This window comes from Dromaius novaehollandiae, chromosome 23 (genome assembly GCF_036370855.1).
Source record: "Dromaius novaehollandiae isolate bDroNov1 chromosome 23, bDroNov1.hap1, whole genome shotgun sequence".
NCBI classification, from domain to species: Eukaryota; Metazoa; Chordata; class Aves; order Casuariiformes; family Dromaiidae; genus Dromaius; species Dromaius novaehollandiae.
In genome coordinates, this window is record NC_088120.1 from 10,445,238 (window position 1) to 10,467,136 (window position 21,899).

Consider the following 21,899-nt stretch of genomic DNA (forward strand, 5'->3'; position numbering starts at 1 on the left):
CATTGAGCAGAATCAAGCCTGGAAGCTTTTGTGCCTCGGTGATTGCTGAGCAATCATGATGAGCAGTGTAACGTGCATCAGTCAGTTTGGGTTAGGCAATTGAAATGACTCTTCTCGTCATAACCACCCTGGTCGTAACCATAACCTTTCATTTTCTTCCATTTCTTATTTGTTGCAGCAGTTCAGAGCCAGGGGGAGAGGCTGGGGCAGAGGCAACTTTTCAGGCAACAATAACAGCAGCAGCGGTGGCAGCAATGACTTTCAGAAGCGAAACAGAGATGAGGAATGGGATCCAGAGTACACACCCAAGAGCAAGAAGTACTACTTGGTATGTGTCCGAAGTACTGAGATATGTATGAACGCTAGGTGAATCTGGTCTGAAATCTTTTTAGAGGTGAAAGCACAAGCTATCGTTATACTAATGCAGGAGTTTAAGGCCTCACATGACACTTCCTCAGAAGTTTCTGACTCGCAATTGAAAAGAACTTGTTTCTGTTCACTGTAGAATAGTTTTGCATTAACTGGCCTTTAGGATTTACTTAAAGACCACGTTTCTCAGTAGTGTGAAAAACACAGCTTAAATCTGTTAGTCTGTGTTGCAGATGGCCTGCATTTCTGGATTCTTCTATTCCGATAGAGTCCACTTCCTTGATGGGTTAGTACTGTTCCCTCCTGTTTCTGGTGGTAGCAGTCTTCCATACTAACATGCGTTAGCTCAGGAGAATCCAGTCTGCATGACTCTGTTCTTTGAAGAAAGGGTAGGCACTAAGACTCTCTCTCTTCATGACTTGGAGTACTTGAGATCCCTAATCTTCTCATTGAATAATACAGTATTTCAGTCTTGTACCTCAAACAAGAAAGCTTGAATTTTACCTGTGCTCTGATCTTTTTGAAAGCAAAGTTGTAATTTGCTTTTGGTGTCCAGTCTCTACTCTGCCACTTTACATATAGAAATGGATCAGTCTGAGGCCAGAAGCATGGTCCAGCTTGTTACCAGTTGCATCTGCCTTACCTCATATAAAGCATTCCTGAAAGTTGCATGTGTTGTTGAAGTCCCTGAGTACCCAGCAGTAATGGCTGAAGCTGTCAAGTGGTTTGACTGGGAAGAAAGTAGAGGGGAAATGTGTAGAATATATAAACTGCGGAGCTGCAGAACTGGCCATTGGCACTCCAGGCCTAGATACCTGTCCCCTACCCACCCCTAGTTATTACGCAGAGCTTCCTATCAGAAAGCTATCAGAGGCTTGCACAAAAAGAAAGCCTGTGTAGCCATTGTTCTTTCCTGTTTCCATCTAGCTCGTCGTTTTTCCTCCAAAACATGCCAGTTCTTCTGTTTAGATGGCATTATTTGTTGTGGCGTAAATATGGGGATCTGCAGGGAGGCATATAATAAGCTAGAGTTTTCCTGCTCCTGTTGTATTGAGAGCAGTCTGTTTCATCTGATGTGATTGGCTTCCTCCTGTGCAGCATGATGACCGAGAAGGCGAAGGTGCCGAAAAGTGGGTGAACAGAGGCCGTGGTCGGGGAGCTTTCCCCAGAGGAAGAGGTCGCTTCATGTTCAGAAAATCAAGCACCAGCCCCAAGTGGGCCCATGACAAATTCAGTGGGGAAGAAGGAGAAATTGAAGATGATGAAAGTGGAACAGAAAACAGAGAGGAAAAGGACAACTTACAGTCAGCTGCTGAATAGCTGCAGTGTCTGCATGTTTCCAGAGAACCCTGGCAGCGGTGAAGGGGTTCAGCACACCAATGCTGGAGACTGTCAGGGTGACACTGAAGTGCTGAACAGCCCCAGAGAGGAGCTTTGAAACAATCCCGAAGTTAATTGCATTTTCAGAGCTCGGCCTCCCTAAGTGTGGACTAGAGCTGATCAAATCATTTATGCTTGGATCCACTCATGGAGTATACCTTCCCAAAGACTTACCTTCTGGACTGAATAAGGTCAAGTACTGGGTGAGATCCTGGATTTTCACTTGTCTGTGACCTTATTGGATGGTCAGTTTTTTTTTTTTTGGTAACAGGCTTTGAAGACAATGTGGATTTCAGTTTGTGCCCATCTTAACCCAGTAGTCTTGACATTTGTTTCTCTTTTTATAATTTGAAATAGTAGAGGTCGGGATTAACTCGCCAGTTTAAATTTTTCTCCCCTATTGTGTATTCAATTTTTTAAATTCATACTCTACTTATTTTAGGCCTTTACGTATGTAGTAACATCAATTAAATGATAATTTTGGAAACTATTTTTGGTTCTTATAAATAAGAAAACAATGAAGCATGTGAATAAACATCTAAATGTTAACTTGTTGGGACCAAACTGCTATGATTTTTTTAAAACTTTTTTTTAAATGTAACTGTTGAGTTTAGGGCCTTTTAAAAACATTGTTTTTCTTTTATGTTGAAAGTTAACAAAATTAGCATGGTTTAAAAAAAAAAAAAAAAACCTACACCCTACTCTTCACCACTGTTTAGTGTGTACACTGTTAGGCCTGGTGTGTGCTGGAGTCCCAAACTGCTTGTAGGCATTTTGTGTATCCTCTTTGCAGCTGGTTGTGAACTTGAGTGCTCTTTCCAAGGTAACATAGTTTTCTAAGAAACTTCAGAATTCTACTAGGTTAAAAATATAAAAGGAGATGAGAATTTTTCAATATTTTTTATTAATCTTTTTATAAAACAAAAGGCAAATCCCTCCTGTGCTGGTTAAGGATGGCAGTTATGGTGTATTTCTTTTTATCTTCTACTTAAAAATATTCTGAAGAAGTTTGCAAATAGTTCTTTGGCTGAATCAGTGAGCCCTCTTAGGAGGAGAGAGGCATGTTCATGCACCGATGCTGAGTGTGCACGTGTTGTAAAGACACCGCTCTCCCTGTCCCCTACATCTTTGCCTTCCCTTCCCCAGGATTGCTGTGCTGTTCCCCCCCACACACCAACTAGAGTTTGGTTTGTTTTGACTTGAACAGTTCCTGTTTAGCAACCCCCTGAAGTTTGTTTTATGCAAATAAAATACAATAAAATAAGTAGTAGGTGTAACTTTGCTTTGTTTTGTGTTCTGAGTCTGGGGCTTCTTCTGTCACCAGACATTTGCCTTCTGAATTAATTGGGGAAGCCAGAAGGAACAAACATCTGTAGTCAGCACCAGTGTGGAATTGCAGAAGAGCTGCTCTGAAGGGAAGCTTTAAAACATGATGGTCCTGAAAGAGAACTGGACTAGGTGACGGTAATGAAAGAGGAAGCTCAAAATGGTGTCTGTGGGGTTGTCTCCGCTGTTAAAGTGCAGCAGTTGCGAGCAGTTACGCTCCTGGGGAAATGATCGGCATGCTGCCATTTTATATGGCTCTCCAGGTATGGAATATCGCACTTTGAAGCAAGTAGAAAAACTGGCATTGCAAAACAAGTAACATTGCAACACAAGTAAGTGTAGAAACAGGCTACCTGCGATTACTCTTTCAGGAGGTGTTTAGGTGCGGTAACTGAAAGGATGCAGTTTTTATCCTTTAGCTTTTATCGGTAGTATGTTACTGATATATGCAAGAACCAGGCAGTATGGGGGGGGGGGGGGGGTTGTTAGCTGCTTTTTTTTTTTATCACTAGCCTAACTGCTTTCTAAGTTAGTGACTAATTAAAGCTAAACTTTTTTTTACCTGAATCAGTGTTAGTAGTTGTCTCTTGGGAGCAGTGAAATGAAGCCTTGCAGCTTACTTGACTGGCAACAGGGTAAATCCCAGTATCTCCTCAGGGTGAGGAGAGGAATCTTTTGTTTTCTAAGCATTTAAGAGACCTTTCAAACCCCTTTGTTAACAGTAATTGTATGGGGGAAGGGAGGGAATGATACAGCCCTGGGCCAGATTCCCCAGACCTTCTTGAAGTAGGGATTGCGTATCACACTTGTGATTTAGGACCAGGCAGAACAGCTACATGCATCCCCTCAAACTGAACTCCCTGAAGATGAAGGCTCCAGGCAGCCCCCTTGGATGCCACCACTCAACCTCAATGCTTGTCACTAGCCGAGTGGGCTGGTCACAGCACTTGCTGGTGCCGGTCTGGCAGCCAGTGTTTTTCCATTGCTACCACTTCCCAGGAAGGTTCTAGCTCGCTCAGCTCCTTGCTGCTTGAGCTTTACAGGTGTGATGCTAGGTGTGTCCAGCCCCAGAGCTTGTGCTTAATTTAGGAGTCTCTCTGCACTGCAAGAAGCATGCTTAACTTCGTGTTAGTTAAGTGTTAGCTAATAGCAGTGGAGACAGCAGTGTGGGTTAACGGTTCATATTTCCCTTTACCCTTGAATTTGAGCCCTTGAGCCAAGTTGAGACACTGTTCCCTCAGCTCAAATTAGTAAACCCAAGGAAGGAACACATTTTTTAGTCTACAATGTATATATAAAACTCCCTCCCTAACTTAGAATTAGCACCTTCAAGAGATGTCCTTGGGCCAGTGGCACAAAAAGCAGCAGCCACCTCCTTTCTTTTACCTTGGTTCAACATTACCAGGTCAAAGGGATTTAGTTTAAAGGCATATTCATATTGTCAGCCTGGACCAAAGGGTGGCCAGCCCCCCCTGCTCAGGATGAAGATGGAAGAGAGGCCTGTTGTGGCACTAATAACCCCTTGTAGCACTAATAACCCCTTCTGGCACTTGGATTCTCCCAAGGGACGGCAGCAGCATGGCTGTGAACCTTATTAGCTCACTTTTTGTGGGTTTCGGACCCTTTGTGGTTCAGCTTTCACTTCCCCTGTGTACTGAAGGCTGCAGGCATGTGGCAACGGGCCTGGCGGGGCAGGCGCATGCTCTGAGCCCCTGGGGCCCGGCGCACGCCCAGCGCTGCCTCCCCTCTCCCAATTCTCCCCCTCTATAATCCTGCACCTTCAGAAGCCAAAACCGCTGCTCCGCTGTGCCGAGGGCTCTTGGCGTTCCAGTTTTCTGTTAGCTGCCACCACCCTGCACAGAAACGTCTCCGGTCCCGCCAGCCCCCCTTTGTCACCCCAGAGCCACAGGGATGCAAAGGGCGCGCGGGGCACTGGGGGGGGATTTGGTGCATTGGTAGCCCGATGTCCTGGCCCTCCCCTGGGGCCGGGGCCGTCTCCTGTCGCCCTGCTGCTCCACCCGCTCGGGCCTGGGGTGGGGACGGCTGAGCCCAGGCGGCTGCCCCAGGGGCTCCTCGGGGCATGGGGCGGCCGGGGGGCTTTGCTGTATTGGAAGCGTTTTGGGGGTGCCCGGTGCAGCTGGGAGGTGCTGGAGGAGCCGGGGAAGCTGCTCCTGCCTCCTTGCAGGCTGAAGCTTAACAGCTGTCCGCCTCGGTTCTCCCGGCAGCCCCGAGCCCGTGCAGCCCCTTCCCCTAACCGTTTCCGCGCGGCGGTTTCATGACTTCCGTGGCTGCGGCTGCCGCTCGCTGCACCTCGCGTGCCGGCCTCCAGCCTCGCCGTAGCCCCTCCGCCGACCGCAAAACCGCCTCGCCTGCCCCGGCCCCGGCCCCGGCCCCGGCCCCGGCCCCTGCGGGCAGCACCGCGGTCCCCTCCGTCCTGCCGGGGCCCAGCAGCCCGGGCTGCAGCAGGGCTGTCGGCCCCCCGGTCCCTCCCCAGCCCTGCGGTGCCCGGCCGCAAACCCTCCGTCTCATCCGGACGCTGACGAGGAAATGCAACATCGCCGGGCACCTCCCAGCCCGCCGCCAGCCCGGCCACCTCCTGCGCCCCGGCACTAGCCCGCGGCACCGCCGTGGCCCCCGGCGTCAGCATCACCCCCCCCCCAGGGGCCCAGCCGCGGCGGGGAGCCCCCCTGCCCCACGCAGGCGCCGTGGACGGCAAGGCCGAGATGCAGCGCTGGGAGCAGATGCCCAAGCCGGTGCCGGTGCCGGTGCTGGTGCCGGAGGCGAAGGTGGGTGCCAGAGCCCCACGCTGGAGGCGGTTCGGGGCCGGGGATTTGCAAGCCTGTGGGTGCTGCCCGGGAGCCGGGGACCCCCGTGCCCCCCGTGCCCACGGGTCTCCTCTTGCAGGCAGAGCCGCGCCCGCTGGCCCTGCGCCCCGCGCCCGCCGCCCCCCCCGAGCCGCGTGAGTGTCCCCGTGCACCACGGGCCGCAGCGGAGGGTGACGAGGGGCAGGGGTGCGAGCGGCGGGGGCAGCGGCTGCGGACCCCCTCCCTCAGCCGCCTGCGTCCCCGCCAGCCCTGTCCCATCCCCGCCGCGCAGACCAGGAGCCCCAGTTCTGCCGGGCCCTGTTCGACTACGCGCCGGCGCTGCCCGACGAGCTGCAGCTGCGGAAGGGAGACGTCGTCCAGGTCCTCCGCACGGTGAGGCTGCATGGGGCCGGCCTGTGCCCTGTGCCCCGCGCCCTGCGCCCTGCGCCGTGCACCCTGTGCTGTGCATCCCAAGCACCCCGCACCGTGCTCCCCGCGCCCTGCGCCCTGCACCGTGCACCCTGTGCTGTGCATCCCATGCACCCTGCACCGTGCTCCCCGTGCCGTGCACCCTGCGCCGTGCACCCTGTGCTGTGCATCCCAAGCACCCCGCACCGTGCTCCCCGTGCCGTGCACCCTGCGCCGTGCACCCTGTGCTGTGCATCCCATGCACCCTGCACCGTGCTCCCCGTGCCGTGCGCCCTGCGCCGTGCACCCTGTGCTGTGCATCCCAAGCACCCCGCACCGTGCTCCCCGTGCCGTGCGCCCTGCGCCGTGCACCCTGTGCTGTGCATCCCAAGCACCCTGCACCGTGCTCCCCGTGCCGTGCGCCCTGCACCGTGCTCCCCGTGCTGTGCATCCCAAGCACCCTGCACCGTGCTCCCTGTGCTGTGCATCCCATGCACCCCGCACCGTGCTCCCCGTGCCGTGGCCCCGAGCGCTCCCTCCTTGCAGCACACGGAGGACGAGGGCTGGTGGGAAGGGCAGTGCCGCCGCCGGAGAGGCCTCTTCCCCATCAACCTCGTGGAGCTCCTGCCGCCGCTGGTGCCCGCGGTGAGTGGGGCGACGCGCCGGGGCGTGTGGGGCCGGCGGCACCGACCGTGCTGCTCCCATGGCCCTGCACTCCGGCGGGATCCGGGGCCGTGCCGGGAGGTGCCGGGGGCAGCCGCGGTGGGCAGCACGGGGTCCCGGCCTCACCCTCGCTCTCCCGCAGCTGCAGCCGGCGGTGCCGTCCCAGGACGCGGCGTGGGGTGAGCGGGGGCCGCGGGCAGGGGGGCCGCGTGGGGTGCGGGGGCCGCGGTGCTCCGCGCCGACTTCCTCCCCGCGAGGAGCTGGTTTCCTCCGGCGTCACGTGCCGGGCGCGGGGCTGCGGCACCCGGGCGGCTGACACCAGCACCGGCACCGGCACCGGCACCGGCACCGGCACCGCGCGGCAGGTAGGACGGGGGCAGTGGGGCGCCGCAGGGACCCGGGGCTGGCGCATCCCGGCGCATCCCGGCGCATCCCAGGGCCCTGCTGCAACCCAGGGCCGTTCCACGGAGCCCCGGGCTGCTCCGGAGGCTGCCGGGGAGCTGTGGAGCGGGGAAAAGGGTCCTGGGGGGTCCTGGGGGTGCCGCCGGTGCCGTGCTGCACCGGGGCCGGGGAGCAGCTCTGCGCCCTCGTGCCCGGCCCCACGGCCGCAGCGAGGACAAGCCCGGGGCGGGTCGAGCGCCCACGAGGCCGCGGTGCCGGGGACGGGGATGGCGGTGATGCCCCGGGGACCCACTCCCGGCCAGGACGGGGCTGCCACACCGGCCGCGGGTGCCGGGGAGAGGGGGGGCGGCGGGGCCCTCCCCGGCCCCCGCCACCCGCTCTGCTCCCACCGCAGCGTCGCAGGCGGCGCGGGACGAGCCCGGCGAGGAGGGGGAGCCCACTGGTGAGTCCCGGGGCCGGCGGCCCCGCGCGGGCCGGTCCCCCGTGGCGATGGGGACGGGGACGGCGATGCCGGGCTGGGCCCCGCCGTGCCGTGCCGTGCCGTGCCGTGCCGCGCGGGATTCCCCGGCAGGAAGCGCTTCCTGCCCCGGCGGCGCGCTGCCGCGTGCCCCAGCGGCACCGGCGCTCGCTCTGCCCGTCCGGGCCCCGCTCACCCCCCGCCCCTCCCCAGAGCCCCCCGCGAGGATGGAGCCGGCCAAGCTCCCCGCCGTCAAGAGACCGGCTCCTGCGCCCCCCGTCCCGGCCAAAACCAGGCCGGCCCCCGGCAAGTAAGCGGCATCTGCGTCCCGCCGGTGCAGCCCGACGCGGCCGTGCTGCAGCACACGGCCGCCCTGCGCCACCGGGGCCCCGCTTCACCCCTCCCCGCTGTCCCCAGGCCCTGCGTCCCCGACGGCGAGCGGAGCAAGGCCAGCGACCCAGGTGGGGCCCGCGCGGCTGGCGGCGGCACCGGTGCAGCCGCGGCCCTTGCAGACGCCAACGCGCCCTTTTTTTGCAGACGTCGATGGCTTCGGCGCCCTGCAGGTCTGCACGGCCCGGCTGAGCCACCCGACCGCCGGGCGCCCCAGGGTGCCGGGCAAGCGGCCGCCCAGCCTCTCGGCGGTGAGTGCGGCGCCGGGGATGCACGGGGCACGGCACCAGGGATGCACAGGGGCACGGCACCAGGGATGCACAGGGGCACGGTGCTGGGGATGAACAGGGCACGGTGCTGGGGATGCACAGGGCACGGCACCAGGGATGCACAGTGCCGGGCATGCACAGGGGCACAGCACCAGGGATGCACGGGGCACGGTGCTGGGGATGCACAGGGCACGGCGGGAGGGTCTCGTGCACGCTGCCCACCATTGCGGTTGGGATTGGGGTCAGGGGCCGGCAGGGCTCCCGCGCTGACGCCCGGCGGCTGCCAGGAGCAGCGGCTCTGGGTGCTGCAGCCGGACGAGGGCGAGGAGGAGAGGCCGGCGGGCGGGCTGCCGCCCCGCGCCCCCGTCCCCACGGCGGGGCAGGGCCCGGAGGTGCCCATCCCGCCGCGGGGCTGGGAGCCGCCGCCGGAGCAGCGGCAGGCGCTGGAGGACCTGAAGGCGGAGGTTCGCTCCCTGCACATCCTCGTGGACCTGATGCGCTGCCAGCACCTGTGAGTGGGGCCGGGGCCGGGGCCGGGCCGCGGCGGCAGAGCCGGGCGGGAGCTCCGCATCCATCCGCCCGGCCGCGGCTGCCCGGCGCGCTGCTTTGCAGGAGGGACCTGGAGGACATGCGGCTGGAGCTCTGCCAGGAGCGGGCCAAGCGCCAGGCGCTGCAGGTGGGGCGGCCGCCCCCGGGTCCCCGCGCGGGTCCCCCCCCCACCCCGTGCCCCCGCCGCCCCCCGCTCACGGCCTCTCCTCCGCAGGCGGAGATCGAGCGGGTGAGGACGGCGCTGCCCTGCTAGAGCCGCGCGGCGGGACGGGACGGGCCGTGACACGGGGCTTTGCACCCGCTCGCACGGGGCTTTGCACCGCAGCGCTGCGTTTGCATCGCCCAGAGGCTGGCGAAAAACCCCTGTTTATTATAAATATCGTGTAAAATAAACTATTTTGGGTACGGAGCCCTGCCTGGCTGCACGGGCGCTGCTGGGGAGCGGGACGTGCCGGAGGCAGCATCACAGGCAGGGCTGCCCCATGGCAGGGCTGGGCCCCACAGCGGGGCTGCCCCATGGCAGGGCTGGGCCCCACAGTGGGGCCGGGCCCCACGGCGGGCTGCCGCCTCCGCCGCCCTTCCCGGCTCAGCGCGCCGACGCAGGCCCCGGCGCATCCTGGCGTCCCGCCATGGGCGCGGGGCTGGGAGAACATCTGGAAAACATCTGGATCCTGTTAGGGCCGGAGGCGCGGGGGACCGGCCTGGGAAGCAGCTATTTTTGCAAGGCTGCCGGGGGATGGAGGGGGGCCGGAGGGGGCTGCACGTTTCCCCCCCTTCTCGCCGGCGCTGGGTCAGGGGCCGGGCGGTGCCGGAAAGGGCTAATTTTAGCGGGACCGCGGGGGCTCGCCGGGGGGGGGCGGGAAGCAGCCTGGGAACGTGTCCGCAGGGTCCGGCGGGCTCCGGCATGGGGGCATCGCCGCAGCGTCCGTCCAAGCCCCCCGTTGGGGCAGGCGCTCGTACCGGTGGCCGCGCGGGGCTCAGTAGCGGTGGAGGCGGCCGGCGCCCAGCAGGTCGGGCTGCCCGTTGCGCCAGATCTCGCGCAGGATGCGCTCGCGCTCCTCCAGCCGCTGCGCCCGCGCCAGCTCCTCGGCCGAGGCGAAGACGTTGACGGCCGGCAGCGCGGCCCCGTCCCCGGCGCTCTCCGGCGGCAGCTCCGTCACCGGCAGCAGCGACTCGGAGGCCGCCCGGTCGATGGTGTCCTCCTCCTCATCCTCCTCATCCTCATCCTCGTCCTCGTCCTCGTCGCCGGGGCCGGGCGGGGGCGGCGGGCGGGCGCGGGGGGGGCAGGAGCGGCGCAGCACCAGCAGCCCCAGCGTCAGCACCAGCCCGCAGCAGACGCCCAGCACGAAGTAGAGCCCGAAGCTCTCGGGGTGGCCTGGGGGGGCAGAGGGGGGGGTGATGAGGGCCCGGCGGGTGCCCCCCGCCGCCGCCCGGCCCCGCCGCCGCCTCACCTCGGATGTGGCCGTACGCGGCCATGCTGTTGCTCAGCAGCTCCATCGCCCGCTGCCGCGGCTCCATCCCGCTCAGGGCCGCGGCGGGTGCCGCCCGCTCCGCATCTGTGGGGCTGGGGGGGGACGCGGGGCCGTGGGGCTGAGCGCGATGCCCGGCCCCTTCCCGCGGGCCAGGAAGGATACGGCCGCTCCGGGACGCGGATCCGCCGCACCGGGCCGAGCTCTCCGCCCTGCCGCGGGCACGGCGCCCGCTCCCAGCCCCTGTTTGCACATGGTGCCCGGGACAGACGGCCGCTGCGCGGGGACAAGGGCCGCACGGCCGTGCAAAGGGCACCGGCACCGCCAGGACCCGACCCCCCCCCCCCCCCAGTGGCCTCACTGCCCCCCCGCCTCGAGTGCAGGGACCCCCCCCCCCCCCAAAAACCGGCCCCTTGCTGCCCCCCTGCGCGGTACACGGCCCCCCCCCCCCCCCGGCCCTCGCTGCCCCCCCCCCCCCCCCCACGCAGTGCAGGGCCCCCCCCCGGCCCCAGGCGGCGGGGCAGGGCCGGAGGTGATGCAGCATCCGCGGCCCTGGCGCGGGGAAGAACGCTTTTCCCAGAAACGTCTCCACGGAAGGAGGAATGAGGAAAGAAATGCAGAAAATGTGACACATCAGCAGAACCGTCCCTGGACAGGCCGGGCCTCCCCGCGCACGGGGGCCGTGGGGCAGCGGCAGGCAGAGGAGCCAGGGCAGCCCCGCAGGGTGCCCACCCCCCCCCCCCCCAAAAAAAAAAAAAAAAAAAACAACCCTCGGAACACGGCCAGCGCAACCCCGCTGCGAGGGGCTCAGCACCCTCCCCCGGGGAGCAGCCCCGCTGCCGGCTCCACCGCTGTGCCGCAAGTCCCGCGATGGGGCTGGGAGCATGCACGGCCCTGCAGTGGGGCTGGGAGCATGCATGGCCTCGCAGTGGGGCTGGGGGCATGGCCTCGCAGTGGGGCTGGGCACACGCACGGCCTTTGAGCGGAGCTGGGAGCGTGCAGGGCCCCACGATGGGGCTGGGAGCCAGCGGAGGGAAAGGCCGGAGGCAGCCAGGCCCGGGCAGTCGCCGTGCACCCGGACAGGCGACCCTTGTGCTGTCCCCAACCGCTGGGGACAGGGCTGGCTCCAGCCTCCCTGCCTGGGGGCATGAGCGGGGCATCACCGTGGGGCACAGCCGAGCATGTGGGCACAGCCCCAAGTGCTGAGCAAGTCCTGCGTCCCCAAGCACCAAGCAGTGTCCCCAAGCACCAAGTCCTGCGTCCCCGAGCACTGAGCAAGTCCTGTGTCCCCAAGCACCAAGCAGTGCACCCGAGCACCAAGTCCTGCGTCCCCGAGCACTGAGCGCTGCATCCCTGAGCACCGAGCCTCATGTCCCTGAGCCCTGCGTCCCCGAGCACCAAGCAAGTCCTGTGTCCCAAGCACTGAGCCTCATGTCCCCAGGCACCAAGTCCCATGTTTTCAAGCACCAAGCAAGTCCTGCATCCCCAAGCACGGAGCCTCATGTCCCCAAGCACCAAGTCCTGCGTCCCTGAACACCAAGCAAGTCCTGTGCCCTAAGCACTGAGCTTCATGTCCCCGAGCATCAAGTCCCATGTCCCCAGGCGCCGAGTCCTGTGTCCTCAAGCACCAAGAAGCCCTGCGTCCCCAGCACCAAGGCTCCTGTCCCCCAGCACCAAGCCTCACGTCCCGAGCACGAATCCCGCATCCCCCAGCACCGAGCCCCGCATCCCCCGGCACAGCACCCAGGGCAGGGGCCGAAGCGGCGCGGTGCCTCCCCGCAGCAGCCATGGGGCAGGCGGTGGGCGCAGGCCCAGGGGGACGCAGGACGCGGGATGCCGGTACTCACGGGGCCGGGGCGCGGGGCCCGGAGCAGGCGGGAGCGGCGCGGCGGCGGGAGCCGGCTGCACTTTGGCTGGAGCGAGGGGGAGACAGCAAGGTCTGTTTAGCATTAACGCGGCAGCAACAGGAAATAGTTTGGAGGAGGCTGGCGGTCAGCGCGCCCGCCGCGGAGCCAATGGCAGACCCGTCCCGCCGCCGCCGCGAGGGCCACGGCTTCGCCCCTCTCCCCCGGGACACCGCGGCCCGGCCCTGCCGCCCCGAAGCCCCGCGGCGGAGCCCTGCAACGGCCGTGCTGCGGCCTGGTGTTGGTGCCACCAGGGGCTCGGCTGCCCCTGCATCCCCATGCAGCAGCCCCCAGCCCCGCTCCCGGCGGGACGGGACGCGATGGTGATGGGCTCTGCAACGGGCCCCACTCAGCACCGCCCAGGGCCCGCCAAGGAGGCAGCAAAGACCCCTCGCACTCGTCTCACATGGCAGAGCCCGCTGTGGGCCCATCCCTGAGCCTTCCCGGGGGGCAGAGGAGCAGCCGCTCCACAGCCCCCTCCCTCGGCCCCACGGCTGCCGCCTTGGCCCAGCGCTGCCCGTGGTGCCCCAGTGCAGGGCAACCCGGGTCTATGTGGGGCAGGGCAGTGCGGGGCTGTGTGGGGCAGAGCAGAGCAATGTGGGGCAGGACAATACAGGCCTATGTGGGGCATGGCAGGGCAATGTGGGGCTCTGTAGGGCAGAGCACAGCAATGCAGGGCAATGTTGGGAAGGGCAACGTGGGGCAGGGCAATGTGGGGCAGAGCAGGGCAATGCAGAGCAATGCAGGGCAGAGCAGGGCAATGTGGGGCAGGCCAGGGTAATGCAGGGCTGTGTGGGGCAGAGCAGGGCAATGGGGGGCAGGGCTGTGTGGGGCAGAGCAGGGCAATGTGGGGCAGAGCAGGGCAATGCAGAGCAATGCAGGGTAGAGCAGGGCAATGTGGGGCAGGCCAGGGTAATGCAGGGCTGTGTGGGGCAGAGCAGGGCAATGGGGGGCAGGGCTGTGTGGGGCAGAGCAGGGCAACGTGGGGCAGAGTAGGGCCCCGCAGCCCCGCGCAGCCCGCCCCATGGCGCCCCCTGGCGCCGCCCCGCGCGCACCGCCGCGGCCCCCCGGCCCCCCCCCCCCCCGCTCCCGGGCGCCCCCCCGCGGTCGCTGCGCGCCTCAGCTCTCGTTAGGAAGTTTTATTGCCGACATGCAGGAGTAGTTTCGATGTAGTACAAAAATAATGTCTTTATACAAACTTTTTTCCGTTTTTTGTTTTTTGTTGTTTTTACAATAGGCTCCTTTTCTACAGCACGTCATACACCTCCCGCGCGGCGCCCGCCCGCCCCGCACCACCGCGCTGTTCCAGTTCGCTTTAACACAAGTGGGATTTACTGGCGATTGCTCGTCTGCCGAATACTCAGTATCATACAACTCCGCAGCGTCCCCAGAATATTGCTTTAACTTTGGGGGGGGGGGGGGGGGGATAAGGGGGCACAAACCAGGGAGGGAGCGAGCTGGGAGAGGGGCAGGAGAAAACCCAGAGGGGAGAGCCGCGGCCCCGGCGTGGGGCCAGGGTCCGGCCCCCGGGGCTGCACCGGGGCTGGTGGCCCCACGCTGCTGGTGGCACCAGGGAGACAACAGCTTCACACGGGGTGTGCAAGGACAGACCTACCGTCTGGAAAAATAAATAAGGCTAAGACTTGAGGCTACTGGCTCAGCTGGCTGGGGTTGGTGCAAGCGTCCTAGTCTGTATTAGTGTTCACAGATTAACTGCCGGCAGGTGGCCAAGTTGTTTCAGCAAGGTCGGAGGCAGAACACAATGCCCGACGCTGCCAAGGAGTTTCAGGTCAAGCCCTGGGCGTCCCTCACCAGAGCCCCCCCAGAAGACAGCTGTAGGTTTAAACACGCTAGATGCAGGCTGCTTCCCCAGCCTCGGGCAAGAGAAGGCAACAAGCTACACATAAATCTGCTACTCGCTCCCTGCCTGCGCCACGGCAGGGCAAGGGGCAGTTTGGGCCGCGCCAGGGCGAGGGGCACGGGTAAGGAAGCTGGCGCTGGAGACGCCCTGCCTTTCCGAGAGGCATCGCTGATGGTGATGACCCCCAGGGGCAGGGCCAGGGTCTAGACACCTACCCCTAGGGCTGGGCAGGGGCTGGGGCAGCTCCTCCCCTCCCTGCTAGCACCTTCCCTTGTGCCAAACCCGGCTGGCTCCCGGCCCCAGCTCCGAGCACCCCGGCCCTCTTCGGTGCCGTGCGCGGTGTTAGAGCCTCGCTGCTGCTGCGGGGCCCAGTGCTGCGGCCAGCCAGGACCAGGGGACAGAGGCACCCGAAAACCTCCCTGCTGAGCAGGAAATCTGGATGGGGCACTACGAGCCACGGGATCTGTGTGCGAGAACAGTTAGTCTGGCAAGAGAGGCATCCAGTTCACAGAATGAGGCTCAGAAACAATCTTTCCTGTTCTCAACACAGTCAAACGCTCTTCCAGTGGCATTAGGTGGCAAACCGGGACACCCTTCTCCAGCCTAAGCACCACACCGGGACAGCAGAGAAAGCCCCAGGTTTCCATGGCGAGACTGGGATGGCAAGATCAGCTAGAGAACAAATACAGTAGAGACTTCAGCCAGCCCCTTTCTAATTCTAGGCAGATTATTCTGGGAAGCTTTTTCACATTGTAACTCATATATTATATCTGTACCACAAATGAAGTGTGAAAATGCTAAATCAATTAATGCAATTTTAACTGCACCTTAGATAAGCTACTGAAAAAATAAGATTAAATCATATATTCTTATGAAACTAAAAGAATCAGTGAAAGGTGAGAGAGAGGTCAAAGGCCAAGATAGGCCAAGTTCTGCAAAACCTTTAAATAACTATGGACAAGACTAAATCCTTGCAGTGATTGTCTGCAATGACAGTTCTTGTCTCACACCGTGGCTGTGTTCTCAGGAACAGCGATTAGTCATAGCAGGCAACCGGGCTGTTTGTGTGCTGCTTATTGAAGGCCCCAGTGCACCAAGGCCCACACAAAGCCAGCGAGGGTTAGACAACACATTTAAACCAGGTGGTATGTTAAAAACAGAAAAAGATTTGATGCAGATGAAGGGAAGTGGAAGGTTTCAAGAAATTCTTACTTTCAAGAAACCCAGATAAATCTAAGCTTATTCAAACCATATGGAGCGAACGCTATCAGCCGACTCTCCATACTACACACAGCCCAACGCTTGTGCCAGCAAACCAGCTTCACCCTTGGTAATCTTCTCCTTTCCGACAGGCTTTGCTCGATCCAGAGAACAGCATGGTTAAAAAGACAAGAGAGGTAGATTACAAAGTCATGATTAAAAGCAGATTAGTCATCTAGGCTTGGATTTAAAAACGAAGATTCCAGAAGATGCCAAGAGATTGCTGCTTTCAAAACTAGCTTTTTCAAAAGTCTTCTCCCTCCAGAGTGAGTGTGAGTGCGTGTCCCTTAACAGAGCTCAAAAGAATTGCTACATTATTCTCCATCATGGGACACCAGTATTGCTGTTGAGCTGTAGTAGGTGACGTGAAAGGCAGATTGCAGGATGGTGCTTGTGCTCTCAGATGTGTGGGAAGCTACTTCCGAAGGTACCTCTGGGCCAGGATAGCTGCATCCAAAGGGTTCATGGGCTGGGCGTCATGGCCCAGGCGTCGCACGGGGGGGATGTTCCCAAACTGTCGCTTCTGTAGGAAGCTCTTGGCCTCATGCAAGGTGTTCTTTTCCTCAGCCAAGAGTAGCTGCTGCCTCATGTAGTTCTCGAACTCGTATTGCGAGCACTCCTCTGTCACCTTTACCTGCAAGAGAACTGCCTCATCAGAGCCACAGCGACAAGCAGTGCTCCCACAGCAAGCTGTGCTTGTGTTGGGCTGGTCTGGAGGAGAATAGGAGTGTGGAAGCAAGCACCTCTCACAGCTCTCTTAACACACACCATAATGCACCTGCAACAGTCCAGAACTACCACAGGAAAGCTAGAGTCTGACATAGGAAAACACCTTCAACTGGACCTGCTGCTGAACTTGCACACAGGGCTCCCACCAGGAACAGAGGTCTGAAAACCTTGCAGGCACCGTCTTGGTGCAGCTCCCCGCAGTGCTGCCAAGTATTCAGGACTTAGCGCAGCTGTCGGACCACAATTCTGACATCCCTCCTAAGCCCAGTGGAGGGGGAGCTTGCAGAGGGATTTCTGAAGGTAATGCTGCCTGCCTGGCTGCTGCGCCACAGGCAAAAGCTCCGAGCAGACCGTCCCCAGGCAGTGAGGTCACCGGCCATTCCTTCCAGCATGAAATAACACTGGCAAGAAAACAGGATGTTTGCTCCCATTACAGAACGCGCTGGGAACACTGAGCCAACGCTGCTACCACTTCCTGGCTCTTGCATGCAGCTGAGAGCTCGCACATACTGACAGGGGACTGAATGCCTCTTGGAGGAGAGGAGACTGCCCCAAAGCTTGTGTCAGCTGAGCTCACTTCCATGGAGCGCAGCTGGCTGGACACCCTCTGCTTCCCTGTCCCAGCAGCCTAAGACTTTCCTTTCCTTTGCACAAGATGGTGATGGAGACAGCAGCCTTTCAGAGCAGTTACTACAGCGGGGTCCTCACCATCCTCCCCTCACTAGCTCAGGGGCCACGTGGGACTAGCATTTCTTTTTACAGCAGATGGGCCTGGCACAAGGGCAAGGAAAAGCAGCACGAGGGCATGCAGGTGCCAAGGACAAAGGTTCAGCAGAAAATGTGGCCCTAGGAAGCACAGCTGAACACCCGCTCCTCCACACCCACCTCAGCACCACGGGCCGACCGTCCTGCACACCTACCTCTTGGGGGTTTTCAGGGTTAGCCACTTGGTCATCAATGTCTGGCACGACTTGCAAAGGGCCACTTAGCGAGGACATAGACTGCCTGGGGGTGAGAACACAGCATTAAAAACCCAGAGCACGGTGCCAGCTCCCCCGCCCTCACCCAACAGACTGGTCCCAGCACTTCTGCCTGGCTGGCCATCGCTGGCACACTATATTGGCACAGTGTTGTCTAGATGCCTGCTAGACTGCTACTAAAGGACGCTATTCCAAATTCACAGTCAACTTCCATTGAAGGAAATCACATTACAATCCCCAGAGTTTTTTTTTTAAACAGGATGTGGAACTCTAGGTAGGAGAGAAAACAGCCACAACTCCAAAAATCAGACTTCACTGCTGACTCAACAGGCAGCACAAGAACTTCCCTTGGGTGTGCTGTGCGGCACAGACCGAGGGCCGCGGGGCTGACGACAGAGGGCTGCTCAGAACACACAGTCGGGACCCGTTTCTGCTGGAGCATGTTACTAGAATCTCATCCCAGTTGGTTCGTGCCAGTCCTGGAGTGAGCTTTACCCTTAAGAGGCATTCCCACCTTGCAAAAGTAGTAGTGTTCCAATTTGTAATATTATCTCCTGTTCTTCCCCTCCAGATCTCGGGCCTGATTTTACTTAATTGACAATGTAGGGCTAATTACAAACTTGTAGGAAATGACTGTCTTTTGGTTGCATCTGTATGTACATGTACAGTATTCCTGACCATTAGCCTATTTCTTTAAAAGTCAAATCTGGGGAGGAAAGAGGTGGCACAGAGCAGCAAAGGCACTCCTGTGCCCCAGTACTGTTTGGTAATTTTATTGCTTTACAAAAATCCAACCTTTTTGGTCACATTGATAAGCATTTGCACTAACCACCCTGGCTGTGTCTGCCAGCAGCCACCAATGTTGCCTGCCAACTAAAGGGAAATGTTTGTGACACAGTATTTAAAAACTTTTTTGCAGTTCTCACAGATTGCCCCCCTGGTCTCCTGTGTTTGGCAGCAGTCTGCTGACCACAGCTGAAATAATACAACTTGAGGCCAGAGACTGTGTTCCTGTCTTTCTCCTCTTGAACATACCATGATGCTATGATGGAGCTGAGAGAATCCAGCACTTCAGAAGCTGTCAGACGCTGCTGTGGATCCAAGACCAGGAGTTTTCGGATCAAGCACACAGTGTTTTCTGAGACCCGCCCATCCCTGGGAGAGAGAAAGCATGGTGAGTCCGTGTGTCACCTGGCCAAGTGTCTGAGGTGGGCAGAGTCAACAGCAGGACAGGCAGGCTGAGAGCACGCAGGTCAGGAGCTGCAGGAGCCACTACCGCTCTGACGTGGGAGACCCCAGAATTAACCAGGCAGTTGCTTCCCTGCCCCAGCAGCACAAGGCCTTTCTCACCTTTGCATAAGATGTCCCAGCTCAGCCACTGCTTCCTTGGTGTCTGCTGCATACACAGCTTTTGTTCTCATTTCTGCTGTGGCCCTCAGGGGCTTTGACCAGAGCCCCTCCAGCTGCTGCTGCCACAACAAGGCACAGAGCACTGCCTGTGCAGGCATTAAGAGAAGGGCTGCCCTGGGACAGGCTGTACTCACTCGGGGATGGTGTACTCAGCAGCCTTGATTTTGCGGAAAAGCTCCTGAGGTATGCTGTCGTAGAAGGGGAACTGGCCGTAGAGCATGGTGAAGAGCACCACACCCAACGCCCACATGTCACTGGGTTTCCCACGGTATGGCCGTCCTGCAGGGAAGAAGAGACACAAAGGGAACAGGCTTTATAATACTGTTGACTTCTGCGGTCCACCACCAGTGGCAGTAAGAGCACAGAAGCCACCTCTGCACATGCTCCTTTTTCAGGATTAAAATGCTCAGCCCTTCCTATTCCAAGACAGTAAGACCCTCTTTCAGAGGTGCACCCTTGCAAACAAGGAAATCGGCCATAGACAGTAAGACCCTCTTTCAGAGGTGCACCCTTGCAAACAAGGAAATCGGCCATCTCCACGTAGATGTTTCCCCATTCTCTATAGGGAAGGGTTATCCTTACTGAAGGGCCTTGGTATGATCTGAGAGCATCAAGTAATCAGAACCACAAGGCCACTACAGGAGTTCATAAAAAAGCCCGCAGCTGCTCCTTAGAGCAGTCCAAGCAGCACCCGTCCAGCTTTGCTTCTTCAGCAATGTGCTCGCTCAGTAACTGGTAGCACAAACTGAACAGCAAATTTCTCGAAAGGTCCCTTCTGTTCTAGCTTTACGCTGAAGCTGCCTTCAGATACCTGCTTCACTCCCCTTCACCATCCCCGGCAGCATCGTCACTGCCAGGAACCCTTGAGTGTCACAGGTCCAACGAACGCACATTGCCACAAATCCAGGTCAAAGGAGAAAGGAATTTAAGGGCCAGTAAACAAAACGGGGAGGCAAGAAAGAAGGCCTGAAAAGAACACACTGGTGAGAGAACACTGCTGAACAGTGAGCTGGGGTTAACAGCAGTTCCCACCACGCTGCCTCTGCAGGAGAGGGGAGCAGAAATGCAGGCTAAGACCCTCCACACTTGGATTCAGGCTCCTGAGATGGGACTCGGCCCTTAGAAGGGACCTGAGGCACCCGGTCGCTGGAGCTGGCCGCGGAGCGCCGGGAAGACGCCTGCCCCGGCACAGGCATTCCACAAAGCTGCTGCAACCCCAGCAGGCCCTGGAACCCGCTAGATGGAAACGCTGCTTTAAAGTCCCTTCAATCACATAATAAATCAACAAATAGCCGCTTGCATGAGGGTCAAAAATTAAACTCCAATGCTGTACCACAGCACAGGATTAAGAGAATGACTTCCTCTGACTCACATAGTGAGTCACTGCTGCAGCATTTATTATTTGTACTAATTATTCTCTGCTTTATATGCTCAAAAAAGGCACCTCTCCCTCCTCCTCCAGCTTCTCCTGCAGTGACATTTCAGCAGCCACAAAATGCAAGCCATCTCTCAGAAAAAGATAGCTTCTCCTGGAGACCTAAACCAATAATTAATTCTTTGGGTTTTTTAGTTTCCTCTTACACAGAAAGATTAGTAATACAATCAGTGGGATGTTCTTGTGTACCAGGGACAGTCTCTTAGAGTCTCAAGATGGTGGTGAAGTTTGAAGTGTCCTTAAGTAACTCTTCCCTCTGAGTTAGGAGGGGAACAGACCTGAGCCATTTTAGAACAGCTTTTTCAAGGGACCAGAGGATTGCGCTGCACGGAGCCCCAAAGGGGAAGGGCTACACGTCTCCCGTTGGAGGCAGAGTGCAGCACGACTGCATCTGAAGACCAGCCTAGCCAGCGCTGCAGCAAGATGCAGCCCTGTAAATCAGGCTGTTCCATGCAGTGTCTTAAACAGCCTCAGCTCTCAGAGAAGTCAGTAAAAACAGGGCATTCAGCATCTTGTGGCACTAAGCCTCCAGACAGGCCATTTGATCACCCACTAGAGAGCTGTTAAAACAAACACTGGTGCTTGCAGCAGGGCTGTGCTGGCAGGCAGGGTGTGGAGGGCTGAAATCCAGGACAGAGCGCGGTACCCCAGCCTAGCGAGAAGCAGGAGCTCCATGCAACCTTTCCCAGACACTAGCCAGTTGAGTTATAACTGCTCCAGGCTCCTGCAGAGCAGTTGGCTCATATCATCCCCCTGGTTACAGGGGCCTCAGGATATCCTGAAGAACAGGAAAGGCCTGCGAAAAAACACGCATTCTGTCTCCCCAGCCTGCCCCTGCCTCCCTTCCTGGCTGAGTCCTGCTCAGGAGGGAAGCAGCCTCAAACCTGCCTGGCAGATCACAACAGCAGAGCTCAGCTGCATTCACTGCTGCTGCCTGTAACCCTGACAACAAATACACCGAGGGGATTCCGCTGGATCTTGAAATAAGAACAGAAAAGACTAGCTCCATCTGAGGGCATTTCCCAAATACAATAGCTTTAGAGAACCAAGACCAGTAATGAATAATTTTGATCTTTTGCAGAGGTGCTTTCAGTATTCCAGACCTTATCTTCTCTCAAACAAATGCCACAGGAAGACTGGCAAGGATTCTGGATTCCACTCCTGCTACATGCATATCCGTGAGTGCTGCTGCCCAACACAGCGTAGACTTGCACAGAGAACGGTTGGTGCTAAAGACATTACATCCACAGTTTTATGTAGCTTCACATCATGCATTCACAGCATCCGGCAGCTAGCATAGCAGCATGCCTTAAAGCTCATGGAAAAGAAACCTGCTGAAGGCAGTTAAATACACAAAAACTGCATTTGCTTCTGAAGGTTCCAGGCACTGAAAACACTTAAAAGGTGGGAGAACATTAGGAAAAGCTGTTCCTTCCTAGGCATCTGCTTAAGGCCTTTACTGGAGACGAGACATAGTCCAGAGGGACTGCTGATCCGGCCCAGTCTGGTCATTCTTTTTATTTTTAAATAACTCTCCTCAGTCAGCCTAGAAGCGCCTGGGGAGTCAATAGTTCCCTTTTGGAAACAAGTAGCAAGAGGATCAACTGCTCCTCTTACAGTACTTGCTTGGAATAAACTGACATTATAGTGGGATTTGAATCAATTGTCTCTTAGGCCTAGGGATTGACCTGCTGTTTAAGTCAAGCCTCAGGAACAAATTTCAGACATGGGAAACGGAACATCTTGTCTGCAGTTGGATTTAGGAACAGGCAGGCAGCTTTTAATTAGTTTTGAAGTTCAGACTAGCCTTAAGACAAAATTTATACTCACTCTT

The 21,899-nt window shown here is 58.8% G+C and overlaps 3 protein-coding genes across 10 annotated transcripts in view; 1 reads left to right on the plus strand and 2 right to left on the minus strand.

Annotated features, from left to right (window-relative positions):
* The window catches only part of THRAP3 (thyroid hormone receptor associated protein 3), a 35,296-nt gene extending 32,270 nt beyond the window's left edge, over positions 1-3,026 (plus strand). For 5 of the 6 annotated variants that reach the window (XM_064525244.1, XM_064525247.1, XM_064525245.1 and 2 more), the window contains 2 exons: positions 179-328; positions 1,468-3,026. In XM_064525244.1, coding sequence (XP_064381314.1) covers positions 179-328; positions 1,468-1,689 — 372 coding nt within the window. In that variant the 3' untranslated portion in view covers positions 1,690-3,026. The remainder of the gene's footprint in view (positions 1-178; positions 329-1,467) is intronic. The other variant, XM_064525248.1, reaches the window with a different exon arrangement.
* A 6,341-nt stretch (positions 3,027-9,367) lies between these two features.
* Positions 9,368-12,531, minus strand: EVA1B (eva-1 homolog B). Its single transcript, XM_026103668.2, has 3 exons — positions 12,334-12,531; positions 10,469-10,581; positions 9,368-10,392 (listed from the first exon to the last, which is right to left on the minus strand). Exons 2-3 carry the CDS (start codon positions 10,533-10,535, stop codon positions 9,995-9,997), a joined length of 465 nt encoding a protein of 154 aa, XP_025959453.1. The 5' UTR covers positions 10,536-10,581; positions 12,334-12,531; the 3' UTR covers positions 9,368-9,994.
* Positions 12,532-13,514: 983 nt separating this feature from the next.
* Positions 13,515-21,899, minus strand: part of STK40 (serine/threonine kinase 40) — a 31,326-nt gene continuing 22,941 nt past the window's right edge. For all 3 annotated transcript variants that reach the window (XM_026103678.2, XM_064525256.1, XM_064525257.1), the window contains 4 exons: positions 18,765-18,909; positions 18,256-18,375; positions 17,161-17,245; positions 13,515-16,145 (listed from right to left, as the gene is read on the minus strand). In XM_026103678.2, the coding sequence (XP_025959463.1) occupies positions 15,927-16,145; positions 17,161-17,245; positions 18,256-18,375; positions 18,765-18,909 (569 nt within the window). In that variant the 3' untranslated portion in view covers positions 13,515-15,926. The remainder of the gene's footprint in view (positions 16,146-17,160; positions 17,246-18,255; positions 18,376-18,764; positions 18,910-21,899) is intronic.

Bases quoted from the DNA above. Each gene is read 5' to 3' on its own strand.
- EVA1B (XM_026103668.2), bottom strand. From the start codon at position 10,535: ATGGAGCCGCGGCAGCGGGCGATGGAGCTGCTGAGCAACAGCATGGCC. The intron at 10,393-10,468 runs GTGAGGCGGCGG...CTGCCCCCCCAG, and splicing joins CGCGTACGGCCACATCCGAG to GCCACCCCGAGAGCTTCGGG.